This window comes from Capra hircus, chromosome 10 (assembly GCF_001704415.2).
Source record: "Capra hircus breed San Clemente chromosome 10, ASM170441v1, whole genome shotgun sequence".
Lineage (NCBI taxonomy): Eukaryota > Metazoa > Chordata > Mammalia > Artiodactyla > Bovidae > Capra > Capra hircus.
The window spans coordinates 43,553,583-43,575,685 of record NC_030817.1 but is presented as its reverse complement, the minus strand read 5'-3'; the positions used below and the strand labels follow the sequence as shown (position 1 = coordinate 43,575,685).

The window sequence follows — 22,103 nt, the reverse complement described above, 5'->3', positions numbered from 1 at the left end:
GAGGAAAGAAAAATGGCATAACTCCAGGACAGGAGTTTCTAGGCAGGAAAACCAGAGATTCTCAGATAGACTCAAGAACCACCCTGGAGATTCACAGGCAAAGAGCCATTATGGGCAGAAGGGAATATTTAGAGATGAAGTCATCTAATCACAGTCATTTTGCAAAAGGGAAATCTGACTTGCCCTAGGCAGCTAGAAAATGTGAAGAGACTCAGATTGACAGACAGGAGACCTGAGTTCTGGCCTCATTGTGCCACTAAGTCTCAGACTTAGCCATTAACCTACAGATATTTGCAATAGAATGTCCTACAAACATTTCAAACTCAAGTTTAAAATCATTTCTTCCTCCTCTCCCATCCTCAGTCTCTTCCTTCTCCTGTGATGATCATCTCAATAAAAGATCCAGGGCAGGGTCCTGAGAACCATCCCTCTCCTCATCTCCCATGTCCCCTCAGTTACACCAAATCCTGCCTCAAGTCTTTAGATCCACCACCTCCCTCTCCTTTCCATTTCTTCTGCCACTCTGTATCAGTTCAGGCCCTCACTACCCCTGCCTGGATTAGGTTACTGGTGGTGGTGGTGGTGTTGGTTTAGTTGCTAAGTCGCGTCCGACTCTTGTGACCCCATACACTGTAGCCTGCCAGGCTTCTCTGTTGTCTAACAGTTCTCCTGGCTTCTACTATTGCCCTGTTTCAATCCATCTGCCACTCTGTCTACCACCACAGTGAGCTTTTAAACAGAAATTGTCCATCACTGCACTTTTCACTACCAACTAGCTGAAGCCTAAAATTCCAAGCAGGATTCTCCCATCTATTTGTGATTTGGCCTCTGCCTTCTTCTCTCACTTCATCTATCATCACCCATAACTTCAGCCAAGCCTGAGTTTTGCAGTTCCTCCAATGTCACCTTTGGCTTTGACACTAATGGTTCACTCTTCCTGGAAGTCTCCCCCTTCCCCTACCCATTGCCTGGCTAAAATTAACTCAGTCTTCTAGACTCAGCTTAAGTTGAATTTTTTCCTGGCACCCCTTTAAGTGTTCCTTTGATACTCCCATAGCATCTTGTGCAAACAAAAGAGTCATTAGTCACTTTGAACTATTTGCTCACACATCTCTGTCCTTCCCTAAACCCTGAGCTGTGGGATGGCAGAGACAGCATTGTATACAGTGTTTGGTACTGAATATTCATCCAACAAACATCTGAGGACCAACTTTATGCCAAATGTTGTAATGGATAGAGGAGTGAACAAATCAAAGATACTCCTTTCTATCAAATGGGAATCAATCATAAATAAATGAAGACGTAAATAAAGAGAATGCAAGAGTGAAAAGTGCTATGCAGAGAATTTAAATAAATCATGCGATATGACAGTGACTGGGTGGTTACTTTAGATTATGTCAAGAAGTTCCCTCTGAGAAAATGACATTTAAGCTGCTAAGTGAATGCCAGAGTGCTGCGTATTCATAGAGAAGAGCATTCCATCTGGGAGAACTACCAGTACAAAGACCAGAAGAAATAAAGGGGGCCCACGCAGCTTAAATCAAGCATGGGAAAAATCATGAAGATGGGGTCACAGAAGGAGGCAGGGATGATGTTACATAAACGTTGCCCAGAGTAGAGTTTTTATTTTGCTCCAAGTGTGGTTTGGAATGACATGATCTGATTTACATTTTCAAAAAGATCTCTCCAGGACAGCTGGGTGGTTAATGGTTTGTGGGGAGTAGAAACTGAAACCAGTTTGGAGGAGAGAAACATCAGTGGCCTAGATCACAGTGATTTGGGAGAAGGTGACCTGATTTGATTGCAGCCATGAAATTAAAAGACACTCCTTGGAAGGAAAGTTATGACCAACCTAGATAGCATGTTGAAAAGCAGAGATATTATTTTGCCAACACAGGTCCGTCTAGTCAAGGCTATGGTTTTTCCAGTGGTCATGTATGGATGTGAGAGTTGGACTGTGAAGAAAGCTGAGCGCCGAAGAATTGATGCTTTTGAACTGTGGTGTTGGAGAAGACTCTTGAGCGTCCCTTGGACTTCAAGGAGGTCCAACCAGTCCATCCTAAAGGAGATCAGTCCTGGGTGTTCATTGGAAGGACTGATGCTAAAGCTGAAGCTCCAGTACTTTGGCCCCCTCATGCAAAGAGTTGACTCATTGGAAAAGGCCCTGATGCTGGGAGGGATTGGGAGCAGGAGAAGGGGACGACAGAGGATGAGATGGCTGGATGGCATCACCGACTCGATGGACATGAGTTTGAGTGAACTCGGGAGTTGGTGATGGACAGGGAGGCCTGGCGTGGTTTGATTCACAGGGTCGCAAAGAGTCGGACACGACTGAGCGACTGAACTGAACTGAAATGACCCGATCTGGGACACAGCATGAGAGTTCCTAGGACTGCTGAAGAGCAGATGAATTAAGACTCAGAGCATGTAGGATTCTGGCTCTAACACCTGGATAGTTACTGGGGAAGAGAACAGACGCTCCGCGGCTTCAAGGAAGAAGGCCTTGAAAAAGTCCCTTCGCCTGCCCGGTCTTGGGGACAGTTCAGGTCAGGCAGCTGGACAGAGACACGCCCAGCCACGCCGCCTGTGCCCGCCAGCGTCTGGAAGCTCCGAGAGCCTGGCGGGAGGCGCGCGCCGCCCCGGACTCCACATGCCCCGTGGGGGTTTCCGCGTCCTCCGGGCGGGGCCGGAAGAGGAAGTCGGCGCTGCAGCGGCGGCTCCAGCAGCCACGGCGGCCCCACTCGAGGTTCGCGGTCCGACCCTGTCCAGCCCGCCGCGACGGGATCCGGAGCCTGCCCCGCTGAGCCTCGACGCGCCGCCCGGCGCCTACCCGTCAGTTCGATGGGTCGGCAGTCGCCGCTGCCCCCTGCCGCGGCCGCCCTGCTCTGGGGTTTCCTCCTCCCTCTGGTAAGGGGGGCGGGAGGGTTCTCGGGCCTCCCCGGGGCGGGGCCGGGCCCCTTCCCTTCCCTTCCCTTCCCTTCCCTTCCCTTCCCTTCCCTTCCCTTCCCTTCCCCTCCCTTCCCCCTCCCCCTCGCCCTCGCCCTCCTCTTCCTCCTCCTCCTCCAAACCTACCCCTACCCCGTCCTGCTCCGGATCGGCCTCCCTTCTCCGTCTCCTACGCGGCCTGCCGGGTTTTTTTTTCTTTCTTCCCCTGACTTAATGGTATCCCACTCCAGAGTTCTTGCCTGGAGAATCCCAGGGACGGGGGAGCCTGGTGGGCTGCCGTCCATGGGGTCGCACAGAGTCGGACACGACTGACGGGACTTAGCAGCAGCCCCTGACTTACTCGCTACTCCCTCTCCTTCTAGCCCCCATTCGCGTCGTTTGAGATCTTCCAGTACTTATCCCAGAGAAAGCTATCTGCCCAACCCCTAATACTATTTTGACCTTGATGCTTCTCTGAAGGTTTTCACCGTTCCAGGCTATTTTTAATTGACCTCTGATTTTATTGTCCAGCCTTTCTTACAGCTGTTTAACGTTCACACACACACACACACGCCCCTCCCCGCCTCAAGCCCTAACTCTGAAAGAAGGAAAAACAGTATACTTGATCCCTGAATAAGTTTAGCGGTTCAAAAACTGCGCTTTAGTTTGCTGCTGTTGCTGCTAAGTCACTTCAGTCGTGTCCGACTCTGTGCGACCCTATAGATGGCAGCCCACCAGGCTCCCCCGTCCCTGGGATTCTCCAGGCAAGAACACTGGAGTGGGTTGCCATTTCCTTCTCCAATGCATGAAAGTGGAAAGTGAAAGCGAAGTCGCTCAGTCGTGTCTGACTCTTTGCGACCCCAATGGACTGCAGCCCACCAGGCTCTTCTGGCCATGGGATTTTCCAGGCAAGAGTACTGGAGTGGGCTGCCATTGCCTTCTCCGGGCTTTAGTTTAGTTGCTCTTAAACAGATTCTCCCGCCCCCACCTCCAGTGTTTCTGCTTCTTTTTAGGGTTCATTTGATTTCATTCTGGGGTTTTTTGGTAATATAATGATTCAAAATAATTTTTTAAGGAACACACCGGAGTAATTCTTTTAGTGGTTTTCAGTTCTCTGCCTAAAGGCAAGGAGAGCCAGTTAAGTAACAATAACAAATATGTGTCCTCAAGTTTGTTTTCATAATTAGAGAAACGTAATAGTGTCTTAAAATTAAACACCAAGTAGTTGGAGCTCCAGTAAGTGGTTGGGCAGGGCACCGGTGTTGTCTATTTCAGTTTTTGTTTCGTATAGATTTCCCGCAGGAAGTTTCAAGTTGGAAGCTTTTATGAGCTTTTTATAGAATTTCTGTGGTGTATGCCTGTCTAGTTCTTTCCATTAGAATGTGTAACTTTTCTGAAATAGTGTATTTTGCTTACTCTCCAGTTTAAAGAATTACTACTAGTGAATGTATTCAGTGTGAAAGTGTCTTTAACATTTATTGAAAAACCAGATTTAGAGCCCGAAGTGTCCTTGGTGTTTTCATAACTGCTAGACGGTATTAGGAACATGAATGAGGGAATGTATCTAAAAATTGTTAGGGATGAAATGTGGGGAGTAGAATATAAAGAGAATAACAAAGTAGTAGTGTTGGTCTGAATCTTTGAGATGTTGTTTACTTTGTAATTAGACGTGTCCAAAAGTTAATTCAAATAGTGTGTATATACACATAAAACTATAACCTAGGTATGAAATTTTTTAGTGGTTTTGCACTCATTTTTATTTGAACTTCTTAAGCTAATTGTAAGAATATACACATGTGTATAAATTTCCACCTGTCCTTTCTGAATGCAAATTAATAACTTAATAAGTACATCAGTTGCTCATAAACTCACACTGAAATTCTTTTTAAATTAATTTATTTTAGTAGAATAATTACAATATTGTGATGGTTTTTGCCATACATCAACATGAGTCAGCCACAGGTATACAGGTGTTGCCCCCATCCTGAACCCCCCTCCCTAAAATTCTTACTAAATTCACATTGAAATTCTTATTAAAAGCTCCAATGCCCTCACAGGAAAAATGTAAACAAACTTCATTTAATTTCAAGTGCTTCACAAGTCTAAAAGTTTGTCCCAGTTCTAGATTGTAGCTAGTTTGTCTCTCCCATATTCTAGATGTTATTCTTTTCATATTACATGTATGTATTTTGTCATATTTCAGTATATTAACCTTTGAGTTCAGTACTCCCTGGTTGCAGGGTTGTTATGGGGGCTTCATAACATTCTTTCACTCCACAAATAGTGTACACCTCTTATATGCAAGGAGCTGTGCTGGTAACTGTAATAAACTTGACAATATGTTTTTAAGTTGAAAAGATCTGTTTTAGTGCCAACTAATAGTATTGATTTTCTGTTTCTTATTGATTTCTCAGTGGATTTGTTTACTTCTTCACTCTTTCTTCCTTTAATTTCCTGAAATGATCTCTTGTTCCTTTCCTTTTCTGAGGAACTTAAATAAATCTCACATCCTTTTTCTCAGTAGGGAGCTCTCGCTTCTGTTTGCTGGATACCTAGTTCCTTTTCTTCTCTACTTTAACTTTTATTGTTGCTGTTGTTATTTTAACCATTTTTTCCCTGGCGCCTTTGTTTACTACTCTTCCCTACTTTTACAGCTCTGGTGGCCTTTCTTGAGTTCATTTGAATGAATGATGCCAGCTTAATCATTTCATTTCTTCTTTCTGGGCTTTTAAGCTGGCCCAATGGGGCCTCTTTTCTCCTGGTCATGTTAGAACAGGGTCATCATCCTCTTCTAGAAGCAGCACTTAATCTCCAGAAAGTGTCATATCTCTGTAGAAGGGGCAGACGGTTTAGTATTGGAAAGGCCCTTTAACATCTGAATGACCTTACTGTGTGTCTTGCTCAAGCTACAGCATGTCTGGCTGTTTTAATGACTTCTAAACCCGTTAAACATTTGAGTCTAGACATGAAAAGAGTGCCTGGCAGGTAGTTACTTCTCTCTTGTCTTTGCCATAATTCCATATTTCATTTGTCTTTGCTCAGTCCAACTTCCACCACTAGCCCCGACTGTCTCAAAGTTCTATTTCAAAGAGAATGAGTGAAATGTAGCCTGGATCTGTTTTCTAAAATTGTTTCAAAGTTCTCTGAAGAATCCCGAGTCTTTCTCATAGTGTTTTATAAAAGTTCTATTCATGTTTTCATTACTTCAAATAATTTGAAGTGTCGTGTTGATCTTGGGTGGTCTCAGCCTGCAGTGACCTGAGGCAGGCTCTCCATTCCTGGCCAGAGATGGAGGTTGGCCAGCAGAGAGTGCTGCTGCTAGACCAGCACTAGAGAGTCTCACCACTAGGCCACCAGAGCCAGTGGCAAGGCCCTGGCCTGTCAGCTGTGTACAAATGAATTTCCACATAGAAATGGAAAGTGGTGAAACAAGTCAAGTGTTTACTAGGAGGAAAAGGGTACGTGGACATACGGGTGGGCTCAGAGGGTCATGCCCTCGTGGTGGGTTTGAGACACTTTTATGGGGCATTTCTTCTGGGTTTCCTTTGGCTAATTATCTTGCTTTTCCTGGTTCTGAGTCTGTATCTGGTATATCTCAGGGTCCTCCCATGTGTCCATGTGCATCTCTTAGCCAAGCTGGATTCTAGCAAAGAGGCCTATGGGTAGTTGACATCACTTAAAATGGAGTAGTGGCCCCTCCCTTTTTGACCTCCAAAGAGCCTTTCTGTACATGTGTAGTCGCAGAAGTCTCCTTGACTTTGAGAAAGTGGAATATGGGATCTTTAACTCTTATCTAGGTAGGTCCCAGCCTCCTCAGTCATCATAATTTTATGGAGTTTCTGTCCACAGGGGAGAAACTATTCAGCCGGGGCCCATCTGTCTCCTTCCTGAAGTGATCATCAGGATCTCCAGCAGAAAACTCTCTTGCTGTAATCTTCCTTCCTTTGATATACTATACCAACTCAAAGAATCTTTAATCCCTTCTCTGTCAACTTCCTGAGGAAAGTAGTTGTGTTCTCCTACCCAACCTGTCAGAGACATGCTTAGCTGCTGTAGTGAACTGAATTGTGTCTTCCCAAAATTCATGTTGAAGCACCAACACCCAATGTTGATAGTATTTGGAGATGGGGCCTTTGGGAGATAATTAGGTTTAGATGAGGTCAGAGAGTGGGTTTCTTGTGATGGAGTTGGTGCCCTTATGAGAAAAGACACCAGGAAGCTCACAGTCCCTGCATTTCCAGAATATAGCACCTACATATACATCTCCTTAGCATCTCAAAATAATCCTGAGGGGAGTTTCTGAAAGATTACATTTTGTCCTAGACCATATAGAAAGTCATCAAAAAGAGGACTAGAACCCGGGCTTTCTAGACATCTTTTTATATTTTTCCACTACGTTGTTTTTTGTTTTGTTTGTTTATCAAAAATAGATCACAGGACTGATTGGATAAATTTGTGAATTTATTTTCATAAAAAAGGTCTAAAGATAGGAGGAGTCATGTTTATTATGTGTGTAATCATTTTTTACGATTACATTTAAATTTTATTAAAAATTTACCTGCAGTTGAATCTGTTTATAGAAATCTAGACCATAAGGCCTTCAGGTATGGACACTTACCCCAAAATACTAAGTAAAAAAAAAAGTGATTACCTTTAGGCCAGAAATTGCCAAACATTACCATGTCCTGTGGACTTAAATCAATTTGATTTATGGCTGGCCTTTTAGGCATTTGAGTTTATGAATTCTAGTATAAATCACAAATTCTGTAATAGTTAAGTAGTAAGATTACTTAAGGAAAACCAAGGAGAAGTCTGGATCTAGGTAACAAATAGGATATAAGCCCCAAGAAGGAGAAATTTTACCTGGCTGATCCTCTGCTGTCTCCCATAGCACCTCATAGACTGCAGAGTATTGAATGGATGAAATGGTTACCTTGTTACTTCCCTGCCCCCTAATACATCTTAGCCTGTTACGTATCCCCAGATTCTCCAAGTCTAAGGAATGATTCTGGGAATCTGCTTTCCCCATGGTGGCACACAGACTCTTCTGATTCTCTGTAAATCTCTGTTGGGTGCCCAAGCTTCCACTGAGCTGCTGATTAAGTAAGTAAGATTTCACATCATCTCTGAGGATCTTGGTCTACTCAGTTTCAGTGCATCATTTGCATAAACCTTGAATCCTGGAAGTAGTAGAAAGAACATAAGATTGTCTTGATGATAGAATTTATTAGGGAGGAAAGAGGCATAATAGTGAGTTAGAAAATTACTTAGATCTGACTTTGGAACATCTATCATTTAGACACATAACCTCAATTCTTCCTTTCCTATAGAGGTCATTTCAACTCTTACTGTATTACTATTGACCTGAAACTCATAATCTGTGTAAAGAGAAAGAAGTTTGTAAAGAAAACGATACCTTCTACATTGCTCTGATATAAGGGTAATATGTGGATGACTATTACTCCTGAGCATTTAACATTCGTGATTACATTGTAACTTTTAATCTTTTGGTTTAGAAATAAAGCTTTTTTTTTTAATTGCTAGTTCTCATTTTAAATAAATTCTGTTTGTTAGCAAAAGTTGCTCCAAACCTCCAGCGCTCCTATGCAGTATCTAAAATTAGAGAAATAATTTAATTTGTAGATTTTATGAAGAAAGGTTGCATGGGGAGTTAATGTGAGAGTTAGTCACATTCACACATTGTTCTTTCAAACCAGAGGATTAAGTATGTCTAATGGATAGCAGTACAAATAATGTGAAACAGGTTTAATTGACAGACTGTAGAGGTGGGTGGGGGAGTTGAGACCCAGTGATACACATGCATAAGATTTTTGAGTGAACTTGTGGATGCAGTGGTGGAACTGCTGGCCAAAACCTGAGCATTGACTCTACCAGTGTACTGCCGTTATAGTGAGACTTTGACCTCTTTAGAAAATTCCTGGGAGGATCTCAGTAACATCTGGAAATCTGGTGAGTTTCACTGCTGTACATGATGAGATCTGTAACCACATACTCTGTAGACAACATCAGAACATCACTTGGAAGCTTGTTAGAAATGCATAATCATGGCCTCCTCCTAAGACCTGCTAGATCAGAATTTGATTTTAATAGAACATTAAATTCAGGAAGCACTGATCTGTAATAAAGGATAAGAAATTGCTGCCCAGATTACAGCATTATCTCTAGGCAAAAAGAATCATGCTTAACTAATCTGTTAAGGCTTTTTGTTGTTATTGTTCAGTCCCTAAATCGTGTCCAACACTTTGTGACCCCATGAACTACAGCATGCCAGGCTTCCCTGTCCTTCATTATCTACCAGAGTATGCTCAAATTTATGTCTACTGAGTTAGTGATGCCATCAACCCATCTCGTTCTTTGTTGTCCCCTTCTCCTCTTTCCTTTCATCTTTCCCAGCAAAAGGATCTTTTCTAAAGAGTCTGCTCTTCGCATCAGCTAGCCAAAGTATTGGAGCTTCAGCTTCAGCATCAGTCCTTCCAATGAATATTCAGGGTTTATTTCCTTTAGGATTGACTGTTTAGATCTCCTTACTGTCCAAGAGACTCTCAAGAATCTTCTCTAGCACCACAGTTCAAAAGCATCAGTTCTTTAGCACTTAGCCTTTCTTATGATCCAACTCTCAACATCTGTACATGACTACTAGAAAAACCATAGCTTTGACTATACGGAACTTTGCAAAGTGACATCTTTACTTTTTAATATGCTGTCTTTATTTGTCATAGCTTTTCTTCCAAAGAACAAGTGTCTTTAATTTCTTGGCTGCAGTCTCTGTCCCCATTGATCCCCATTGATTTTGGAGCCCAAGAAAATAAAAGCTGTCACTGTTTCCAATTTTTCCCCATCTACTTGCTGTGAAGTGATGGGACTGGATGCTGTGATCTTCATTTTCTGAATGTTGAGTTTTAAGCCAGCTTTTTCACTCTGCTCTTTAACTCTCATCAAGAGGCTCTTTAGTTCCTCTTTGCTTTCTACCATTGGAGTGGTATCATCTGCATATCTGATGATATTTCTCCCAGCAATGATTCCGACTTGTGCTTCATCCAGCCTGGCATTTCACATGATATATTTTACATATAAGTTAAATAAGCAGGGTGACAATCAGATTAGTCAAGCATGATTCTTTTTGCCTAGACATTATGCTCTAATCTGGGCAGCAGTTTCTTGTCCTTTATTATAGATCAGTGCTTCCTGAATTTAATGTTGCATTAAAATCAAATTCTGATCCAGCAGTTCTTAGGAGCAGGCCAAGACAAGGAGTACAGCCTTGACGTACTCCTTTCCCAATTTAGAACCAGTCCGTTGTTCTGTACCTGGTCCTAAACTTTTGCTTCTCAACCTGCATACAGGTTTCTCAGGAGACAGATAAAGCGGTTTGGTATTCCCATCTCTTGAAGGATTTTCCAGTTTTTTGTGATCCACAGAGTCAAAGGCTTTATCACAGTCATTGAAGCAGATGTTTTTCTGGAATTCCCTTGCTTTTTCTATGATCCAGTGGATGTTGGAAATTTGATCTCTGGTTCCTCTGCCTTTTCTAAATCCAACTTGTACATCTGGAAGTTCTCGGTTCACTTACCGTTGAAGCCTGCCTTGAAGGATTTTGAGCATTACCTTGCTAGCATGTGAAATGAGTGCACTTTTTGCAGTAGTTTGAATATTCTGTGACTTGCCCTTCTTTGGGATTGAAATGAAAACTGACCTTTTCCAGTCCTGTGGCCACTGCTGAGTTTTCCAAATTTGCTGGCATGTTGAGTGCAGCACTTTTAACAGTATCATCTTTTAAGATTTGAAATAGCTCAGTTGGAATTCCATTACGTCCACTAGCTTTGTTCATAGGCTTTTTCAGGGAATTAAATATATACAAGAGTAAAAGTTAACACTGTATTTTTCAGAGCTTGATCTTGATCAAGTGAAAATGGACCAATTGGCAAACCAAAAAGATGGCATGGATTCATGGTGGTGTGTATGTTAGATAAATTTTTAGCTAGAGAATTGTTATTTTGAAAGGAACGTGTAAAGACTTAAATTTGGAAAGTAGGTCCAATGCTGCTTAGATACCTTTTGAAGGAGAAAGATAGAAGGCAAACCAAATCTGTGAAATGCACTCAAAGAAGAATCCTTGAACTGTGCTGTTAGCTTGGACAGGAATAGAAGGGCCTGTTTCCTAGATTAATATTGGGCTGGTGAGTCAGCATCAGGAGACCTGTGAACAGAGGCCAGGAATACAAATGCCTGTGCTTAGGACTACCAAGAGATTGGAGTATAAAGCATGGATGTTGCCTCAAGAGACAGGGACATGAAGGTCAGTGCGAGACCAACTCAGTGTAAATACACAGATGAAGTACAGCTCTTTTCATATGTCCTTTTGTTTAAGGTCTGATTGGTCTGGGAAAATGGGGAGATAGTGTACCTGCAAGATGTGAGTATAGTGTACTCCATTACAGTTGGGTTATTTTTTTAGACTTTAGGTAATCATTTGATACTGGTCATACCAAAAGTTATTTAGGAGAAAAATGGTCAAAATAGGCAACTATAACATTAAGGTAGACTTGGTCTTCCCTGGTGGTCTAGTGGTTAAGAATCCACCTGCCAATGCAGGAGACATGGGTTCGATCCCTGGTCCAGAAAGATCCCACATGCCATGGAGCAGCTGAGCCTGGGCACCACAACTACTGAGCCAGTGCTGTAAACCCTGCAAGCCGTAACTACTGAGCCTGCGCCCCCTAGAGCCTATGCTCCACAACAGGTGAAGCCACTGCAGTGAGAAGCCCGAGCACTGCAATGAAGAGGAGCCCCCACTCACTGGAGAAAACCCACAAGCAGCAACAAAGACCCAGTGCAACCAACTAAAAATAAAGAATTAAACATTGTTTTGAAAAGAAGGTGATATGGAATATGATTGAAGTCAAGTGATCTGGATAAAGTAAATTTGGCAATGTTCATGAACAATAGACATCCCATGAAGTTTTATGTGAGATAAATTTGAATCAGAAAAACAGGAAGTACTACTTTACTGGTTCACACTGTGGTCTAATAAACTTGCTTCCCTTGCACATGAGCTCAAGCAAAATGTGGAATATAAAGACATGGATGTGGGATTGATGATTCAATGGCCATGAAGAACACTTGACTCCACTACTAAAGGTTGTAGAAACTGTCATTAAAACGGAAGGTTTGGGGTTAGGAGCACTTGTTATAGGGAAAGGAATTCCATGAAACTCTAGAGTCCTAGAAGTGGGGTTACTTGGAAGAGTGTAAGGAGAGCTGGACTATAAAAAAAGCAGAGCACCAAAGAATTGATACCTTGAAACTATGATGCTGGAGAAGACTCCTGAAAGTTCCCTGGACAGCAAGGAGATTAAACCAGTCAATCCTAAGGGATCAACCCTGAATAGTCATTGGAAGGACTGATGCTGAAGCTGAAGCTTCAATACTTTGGCTACCTGATGCAAAGAACTGACTCATTGGAAAAGACTCTAACCCTGGGAAAGATTGAGGGCAGAAAGAGAAGAGGGCATCAGAGGATGAGATGGCTGTATAGTATTATTGATGCAGTGGACATAAACTTGGGCAAGCTTTGGGAGATGGCAAGGGACAGGGAGACCTGACGTACTGCAGTCCGTGGGGTCACAGAGAGTCATGCATGACCAGGCAACTGAACAACAGCAAGGAAAAGATAAGTTTGAGTTTGGGATATTTAGGGTGTGGGAGAAACTAATTGGGTATTAGAGAAATTTGAGTAGTGGTTCAGTTCAGTTCAGTTCAGTCACTCAGTCGTGTCCGACTCTTTGCAACCCCATGAATTGCAGCACGCCAGGCCTCCCTGTCTATCACCATCTCCCAGAGTTCACTCAGACTCATGTCCATCGAGTCCGTGATGCCATCCAGCCATCCCATCCTCGGTCGTCCCCTTCTCCTACTGCCCCCAATCCCTCCCAGCATCAGAGTCTTTTCCAGTGAGTCAACTCTTCCCATGAGGTGGCCAAAGTACTGGAGTTTCAGCTTCAACATCATTCCCTCCAAAGAAATCCCAGGGCTGATCTCCTTCAGAATGGACTGGTTGGATCTCCTTGCAGTCCAAGGGACTCTCAAGAGTCTTCCCCAACACCACAGTTCAAAAGCATCAGTTCTTCGGCACTCAGCCTTCTTCACAGTCCAACTCTCACATCCATACATGACTACTGGAAAAACCATAGCCTTGACTAGACGGACCTTAGTCGGCAAAGTAATGTCCCTGCTTTTGAATATGCTATCTAGGTTGGTCATAACTTTTCTTCCAAGGAGTAAGCATCTTTTAATTTCATGGCTGCAGTCACCATCTGCGGTGATTTTGGAGCCCAAAAAAATAGTCTGACACTGTTTCCACTGTTTCCCCATCTATTTTCCATGAAGTCATGGGACCGGATGCCATGATCTTCGTTTTCTGAATGTTGAGCTTTAAGCCAACTTTTTCACTCTCCACTTTCACTTTCATCAAGAGGCTTTTGAGTTCCTCTTCACTTTCTGCCATACGGGTGGTGTCATCTGCATATCTGAGGTTATTGATATTTCTCCTGGCAGTCTTGATTCCAGCTTGTGTTTCTTCCAGTCCAGCATTTCTCATGATGTACTCTGCATATAAGTTAAATAAGCAGGGTGACAGTATACAGCCTTGACGTACACCTTTTCCTATTTGGAACCAGTCTGTTGTTCCCTGTCCAGTTCGAACTGTTGCTTCCTGACCTGCATACAGATTTCTTAAGAGGCAGGTTAGGTGGTCTGGTATTCCCATCTCTTTCAGAATTTTCCCCAGTTTATTGTGATCCACACAGTCAAAGGCTTTGGCATAGTCAATAAAGCAGAAATAGATATTTTTCTGGAACTCTCTTCCTTTTCCCATGATCCAGCGGATGTTGGCAATTTGATCTCTGGTTCCTCTGCCTTTTCTAAAACCAGCTTGAACATCAGGAAGTTCACGGTTCATGTATTGCTGAAGCCTAGCTTGGAGAATTTTGAGCATTACTTTACTAGCATGTGAGATGAGTGCAATTGTGCGGTAGTTTGAGTATTCTTTGGCGTTGCCTTTTTTTGGGATTGGAATGAAAACTGACCTTTTCCAGTCCTGTGGCCACTGCTGAGTTTTCCAAATGTGTAGGAGATCCATTCCCAGTATCATGGCAGAAAGGGACTTAACAGCTAATGCAGAGATATATGTGGCCAGTATTAATACTGAAGGGGGATCTAGCTGCATAAAGGAGCTTGAAGGACAGCAGAGTTGAAAGATGGCTGGTCTGGGTTTTAGAGAGCTCTGTTCTAATTTGGCCCCCAAGACCACTAGATTTTGATCATTTTGGACCTGTTTGAGCTATGAAATAAAGGGACTAGATTTTGTTACCCTAAATCCCTTCAAGCTCTTGACTCTAAACTTTTTATTAAGAGGATATTTTCATTACTGGTTGAAAATATAAACATTTTTTAAAGAGTTGCATAAAGTTGCAGAAGACCAGCCCACAGTTGATTACAAAGGAAAATTCAGATGTTTTGAAGCATGTCTCTAACTGGCAAGATGTAAAGGAAGGTGTCCTTCCACCATAGGGTCTTTCTCAGGTGACCTAGTACTAGCATGAGTGGACCACAGATCTCGCCTGATTTGATATTTATAATGTTTGAAGGGCCACTGCGCTTCAGGCCTCTATGCTTCCCAACGTATTTGGTCCACAGTGATGTGGTTTCTGCCAGTTGTCCCTTGAACTACGTGGTTTTGAAATGTGTGCATCTGCTTATACTTGGATTTTTTTTCAATACGTATACTATACTTGTGATCTACAGTTGGCTGAATTTGTGTGGAAGCAAATCTGTGGGATATGAACATACCTGGATTTCGTCATCTGTCCTGGAACCAATCTCCCTCAGTTACTGAGGGATGACTGCGCTCTTATTGCCTTATTGCTTTTGCTGCTCAAGGTTGAGTCCATAGAGCAGCAGCAGGATCACCTGGGTGCTTGTTAGAAATGCAGAATCTCAGATTCCACCCAGACCCACTGAATCAGAATCTGCATTTTAATATGATAATTAAATAATTTGTGCATTAAATCTTGCGAAGCACCATCCACATAGCTTTGGTTTTGTGATTGTTGTTGTTTAGTCACTAAGTCATATCTTTGACTCTTTTTGCAACCCTCTGGACTGTGTAACCCACCAGGCTCCTCTGTCCAGGCGAGAATAGTGGAGTGGGTTGCCATTTCCTTCTCCATACAGCTGTGGTACTCAAACTTTAACAAGGGTCAACATTTCCATAAGGGCTTATTAAAAATAAACTTCTCAGTGTTTCTGATTGAGTAGATCTGGAATAGGGTCCAAGAATTTGCATTTCCAGCACCCTGAAGTGAAAAGTGAAAGTGTTAGTCGCTCCGTTGTGTCCGACTCTGCAACACCATGGGCTATAGCCCACCAGGTTCCTCTTATGGAAATTCTCCAGGCAAGAATACTAGAGTGGGTAACCATTCCCTTCTCCAGGAGATCTTCCTGCCCCAGGAACTGAACCTAAGTCTCCTGCATTACAGGTGGATTCTTTACCATTTGAGCCACCAGTGAAGCCCTTCCAACAGCCCAAGAACTACTAAAGCTTTTACTAGAGACTCTGTCTTTAATCATATTCTGTTTGTGATTATCTGTTTCAGGTTTGTTTTTAATCTTCCCAACAAGACTATAATTGCTTATTTAGTGTTTCTTTCGGGGAGGGGGCAGCTTTATTGAGATATAATTTATATACCATAAAATTCACCCACTTAAAGTGAACAATTCAGTGGCTTTTAATATATTTACAGATAGGTGCAACCATTACTACAGTCAATGTTAAAGCATTGACATCACCTCAAAAAGAAACCAAATAGGTACAGCACAGAGGCTTTTTAAGATAGTGAAACTATTTTTTTTCCCATGTGATACTGTAATGGTGGATGCATGTCATTATACGTTTGTCAAAACTTGTAGAATATAAGGGCTTCCCTGGTGGCTCAGAGGTTAAAGCATCTGCCTGCAATGCGGGAGACCTGAGTTCGATCCCTGGGTCGGGATGATTCCCCTGGAGAAGGAAATGGCAACCCACTCCAGTATTCTTGCCTGGAGAATCCCATGGATGGAGGAGCCTGGTAGGCTACAGTCCACGGGGTCGCAAAGAGTTGGACATGACTGAGCGACTTCACTTCACTTCACTTTACTTCATAGAATATAAAACACCAGTTCAGTTCAGTTCAGTTGCCTAGTCGTGTCAACTCTGTGACTCCATGGCAGCACACCAGGCTTCCCTGTCCATCACCAACTCCCGGAGCTTACTCAAACTCATGTCCATCATGTTGGTGATGCCATCCAACCGTCTCATCCTCTGTTGTCTCCTTCTTCTCCCACCTTCAGTCTTTCCCAGCATCAGGGTCTTTTCCAATGAGTCAGTTCTTCGCATCAGGTGGCCAAAGTATTGGAGTTTCAGCTTCAGCATCAGTCCTTCGAATGAATATTCAGGATTGATTTCCTTTAGTATGGACTGGTTGGATTTCCTTGCAGTCCCAGGGGCTCTCAAGAGTCTTCTCCAACACCACAGTTAAAAAGCATTAATTCTTCAGCACAAAGCTTTTTATAGTTCAACTCTCACATCCATACATGACTACTTAGAAAAACCATAGCTTTACTATGAAAAACCATTACTACAGTCAATATTAAAACATTGACATCACCTCAAAAAGAAACCAGAAAGGTAGAGGACAGAGCATTTTTAGGGCAGTGGAGCTATTTCTTTTCCCATGTGATACTGTAATGCTGGATACATGTCATTATATATTTATCAAAACCAATAGGACATAAAACACCAGGGGAGACTGTAAATGTAAACCTTGGACTTTGGGTGGTAACAGATTTTCAGTGTAGATTCATAGATGGTAACAAATGTTAATAACAGAGGTTGGAGGGAGGCTATGAGTTTGTGTGGTAAGGAAAGATGTAGGAATACCATACTTCCTGCTCAGTTTTGCTGTGACCCTAAAGGTGATCTGAAAAATAAAGTCCATTTTAAAAAAAGGAAGAAAGAAAGAAACTTCATATTCTGTAGCTATCCCATTCTCACCTTCTACCAAGCCCTAAGTAACTGCTAATCATCTTGTATTTCTCCTGCGTGGTACAAGTACATGGCAAGGTGCTAGATATATTATTAATAATAACAGTTACCATTTATTATGAGCTTAATATGTGTTAGCAGTTGCATGGTCTAACTTAATTATTGTGACAGCTCTGTGAGATATGGACATTTTTGTCATATCAAAGCTGAAGAGGGAATTCCCTGGCCGTCCAGTGGTCAGGACTTGGTGCTTTCACTGCCAGGGCCCATGTTCAGTCCCTGGTTGGGGAACTAAGATCCCTCAAGCCATGCACCACCACCGCCCCCCACCCCCAAAAACCTAATGATAACACCCAGAACAGGTTTAATGACTTGTAGTATAGCCAGTAAATGGTGAACTGCCATTCTATCCCAGACCTATACTTCCAAAAACACATGGACTCTATTGCTGAGAAACTGAATTTTCAAAATTTTACTGAGCTGTTAAAATGTAGTGGAAATGCTTAAATTATTTGGGTATATTAGCTTGTTTAAGAAATTTACTGCATGTTCCATAACCAGTACTAACTATTCTACAATTATGTCTGGGTATCCTTTCCTGTCTTATACTAATCTTCCACTAAAATTTGTGTTTGCCTTAGTAATTCCCATATCAGTGAGTTTTGCTTATGTCAGTAGTAGTTTTCTACCATCATAGGAAGATTGCAGTCCCTCTGTAGCAATAAATGTTACTCATAGTTGGACATCTTTGTATTTTCTTATACTTTTAAGCTTTTTAAAAAATCCCTTAGCTTTTGTAATTATAAAAGTAATGCTGAATATCATACATATTTTTTCATACAATACCATATTTTTTATAAAAGGAAATAGTGTATATGTATCAATATGGAAACTCTGACATATAAAATTTAAATTTTATGGCTTAAAGAATTAAATATAAGACATGACACTTTAATACTCCTATGAAGAGCACATAAGACAAAACATTCTCTGGCATAAACTATACCAATGTTTTCTTTGGTCAGTCTTCCAGGGCAATAGAAATGAAAGCAAAAATACAAACTTTTGTACAGCAAAGGAAACCATAAACAAAATGAAAAAATGAACCTATGGACTGGGAAAAAGTATTTGCAACTGAAGTGACCTGCAGAGGTTTAATTTCCAAAATATACAAATAGCTCATGCAGCTCAGAAACATTAAAACAAACAACCCAATTGAAAAATGGCCAGAAGAGCTAAATAAACATTTCTCCAAAGAATACATGTGGGCTAACATACAATCACATGAAAAGATGCTCAACGTTGCTAATTATTAGAGAACCGCCAGTCAAAACTACAGTGAGGTACCTCTTTACCCCAGTCAGAATGACCATCATTAAAAAGTCTACAAATAACAAATACTGGAGGGGGTGTGGAGAAAGGGGAACCCTCCTATGCTGTAGTTAGGAATGTAAATTGGTGCAACCACAATGGAAAACAGCATGGAGGTTCCTCAAAAAAACTAAAAATAGAGTTGCTATATGATCCTGCAATCCCACTCCTGGGCATATATCCAGAGAAAACTATGATTCAAAAAGATACATACAACCCAATATTCATAGTAGCACTGTTTACAGTAAGTAGCCAAGACATGGAAGCAGCCTAAATGTTCATTCACAGATGAATGAAAGAAGATGTACATTTAAACAACAGAATACTACTCAGCCATGATAGAGTGAAACAATGCCATTTGTATCAACATGGGTGGACCTAGAGAGTATACTAAGTAAGCCAAAGAAAGACAGATACAATATGATACCACTTACATGTGGAATCTAAAATATGACAAAAATGAATTTATCTTTGACACAGAAACAGACTCAGACATAGAGAATAGACTTGCTTAGCAGAAGGGGTGTTGAGGAGGAAAGGATTGGGAGTTTGTAATTAGCAGATGCAAACTACTATGTATAGAATAGACAACAAAGTCTTCTTTTATAGCACAGGGAACTATATATAATCTCCTCTAATAAATCATAATGAAAAAAAATGTGTATATGTAGAACTGAATCACTTTACAGTAGAAATTAACTCAGTGTTGTAAATCAATTATACTTCAGTAAGATAAATTTTAGAAAAGCTACACAGTAGTATATATAGTATGATCCCATATGTGTAAAACAAACAATGTATATATTTGAGATCTGTCTATCTTTCTATCTATCTTAAATATTCATAGATAGTATCTGGAAAGACATAAAAGCCCTTAAGGGGTGACTGTGGGCAGGATGGCAAGAGAGGGATTTCATACCTTTTTGTTTTCTTTGATTGTGTTTTCCTTTTTTAATTTTCTCTTTCCAGTCTTTTTACATCTTCATCTTTGCTTTTGTTTTCCTCTTCTTTTGTCTTTTAAACAGGCTGGTGTGTTTCTCCCTCTGTCATTCTTTAAGTTAACGTAAATGTACAGGCACGTATAGGGACCTTTATTTTTATGAAAATAGGAAACATTGTAAATATCTTTCTGAAATTTGCTTTTCTCACTATGGATATGTATTTCTACAAGTAGATCAAGTTCTTTCTTTTTGAAGCTGTGTACAATATATGCCATAATGTAATGGATCCTTATCTGTAGAAGATGTTGTTCTTTTGTTTTTGCTACAACAGATAATATTGCAGTGAATATCCCTGTACATTTATCTTTCTACAGTCTTGTGCATTGTGTAATAATAATACAACTGTAGGATATGAATCAGAGAATTATATATATTAAAAACATTTGATTGGGGGGTGGGAAGAAGGCTCGAGAGAGAGGGAATATATATGCACATGTAGCTGATTCACTTTGTTGTAATGTAGAAACTAAACAACATTGTAAAGCAACTATACTCCAATAAAAAAAGTTTGATTGATATTGACAGTTGTCTGTTGTAAAGGTTATACCACTTCAGCAGCCTTAGACACAGTTAAAACCAAGTCAGTCAATTCATTCCCTTAGTCATGTCCAACTCATTGCCACCCCATGGACTGCAGCACGCCAGGCTTCCCTGTCCATCACCAACTCTTGGAGCTTGCTCGGACTCTACGGCCATTGAGTTGGTGATGCCATCCAACCATTTTATCCTCTGTCGTCCCCTTCTGCTTTCAGTCTTTCCCAGCATCAGGGTCTTTTCCAGTGAGTCAGTTCTTCACATCAGGTGGCCTAAGTATTGGAGTTTCAGCATCAGTCCTTCCAGTGAATATTCAGGACTGATTTCCTTTAGGATTGACTGGTTGGATCTCCTTGCAGTCCAAGGGACTCTCAAGAGTCTTCTCCAACACCACAGTTCAAAAACATCAATTCTTCAGCCCTCAGTTTTCTTCATGGTCCAACTCTCACATCCATGCATGACTCCTGAGAAAAATAATAGCTTTGGCTAGTCAGCAAAGTAATGTCTCTGCTTTTTAATAAGCTGTCTAGGTTGGTCATAACTTTTCTTCCAAGGAGCAAGCGTCTTTTAATTTCATTGCTGCAGTCACCACCTGCAGTGATTTTGGAGCCCAAGAAAATAGTCTGTCATGGTTTCCATTGTTTCCCCATCTTTTTGCCATGAAATGATGGGACTGGATGCCATGATCTTAGTTTTTGAGTGTTGAGTTTTAAGCCAACTTTTTCACTCTCCTCTTTCACTTTCATCAAGAGGCTCTTCAGTTCCTCTTTGCTTTCTGCCATTAGGGTGGTGTCATCTGCATATCTCACTCATGTTATTGATGTTTCTTCCTGCAATCTTGATTCCTGCTTGTGCTTCATCCAGCCTGGCATTTCATATGATGTACTCTGCATATAAATTAAATAAGCAGGGTGACAGTATACAGCCTTGACATACTCCTTTCCTTATTTGGAACCAGTCCATTGTTCCATGTCTGGTTCTGTTGCTTCTTGACCTTCATACAGATTTCTCAGGAGGCAGGTCAGGTGGTCTGGCATTCACATCTCTTTAAGAATTTTCCACAGTTTGTTGTGATCCACACAGTCATAGGCTTTGATGTAGTCAATAAAGCAGAAGTAGATGTTTTTTTGGAATTCTCTTGCTTTTTTGATGATACAACAGATGTTGGCAATTTGATCTCTCGTTCCTCTGCCTTTTCCAAATCTAGCTTGAACATCTGGAAGTTCTCAGTTCATGTACTGTTGAAGCCTGCCTTGGAGAATTTTAAGCATTACTTTGATATCTTGTGAGATGAGTGCAATTATGCAGGTAGTTTGAATATTCTTTGGCATTGCCTTTCTTTGGGATTGGAATGAAAACTGACCTTTTCCAGTCCTGTGGCCACTGCTGAGTTTTTCCAAATTGTCTGGCATATTGAGTGCAGCACTTTCACAGCATCATCTTTCAGGATTTGAAATAGCTCAACTGGAATTCCATCACCTCCACTAGCTTAGTGATGCTTTCTAAGGCCCACTTGACTTCACATTCCAGGATATCTGGCTCTAGGTAGGTGATCACACCATCATGGTTATCTGGGTCATGAAGGTCTTTTTGTACAGTTCTTCTGTGTATTCTTGCCACCTCCTCTTAATATCATCTGTTTCTGTTAGGTCTATACCGTTTCTGTCCTTTATTGACCCTGATGCTGGGAAAGATTGAAGCAGGAGAAGGGGATGACAGAGGATAAGATGGTTGGATGGCATCGCTGACTCGATGGACATGAGTTTGAGTAAGCTCCAGGAGTTGGTGACGGACAGGGAAGCAAAGAGTTGGAAACGACTGAGCAGCTGAACTGAACTGAACTTGCATGAAATGTTCCCTTGGTATCTCTGATTTTCTTAAAGAGATCTCTAGTCTTTCCCATTCAATTGTTTTCCTCTATTTCTTCACATTGTTCACTGAGTAAGGCTTTCTTATCTCTCCTTGGTATTCTTTGGAACTCTGCATTCAGATGGGTGTATCTTTCCTTTTCTCCTTTGCCTTTAGCGTCTTTTATTTTTCCTTTTTCATTTGCTTTTGGTTAAAACCAAATCCTGTTTTAAATACAGTCCTTTCCAAAAGGAGCTTGGGAGAATTCCTGGTTCTCATCTGTGACAGGTAAAGGATAAATTCAGCCTAGAAACAAGGAAGTC

General features: G+C 41.5%; 1 protein-coding gene across 2 annotated transcripts in view; it reads left to right on the top strand.

Moving 5' to 3' along the window:
* SPPL2A (signal peptide peptidase like 2A) overlaps positions 2,597-22,103 on the top strand; it is a 58,459-nt gene continuing 38,952 nt past the window's right edge. The window contains exon 1 of one of the 2 annotated variants that reach the window (XM_018054189.1): positions 2,597-2,907. In XM_018054189.1, the coding sequence (XP_017909678.1) occupies positions 2,842-2,907 (66 nt within the window). In that variant the 5' untranslated portion in view covers positions 2,597-2,841. The remainder of the gene's footprint in view (positions 2,908-22,103) is intronic. The other variant, XM_018054191.1, reaches the window with a different exon arrangement.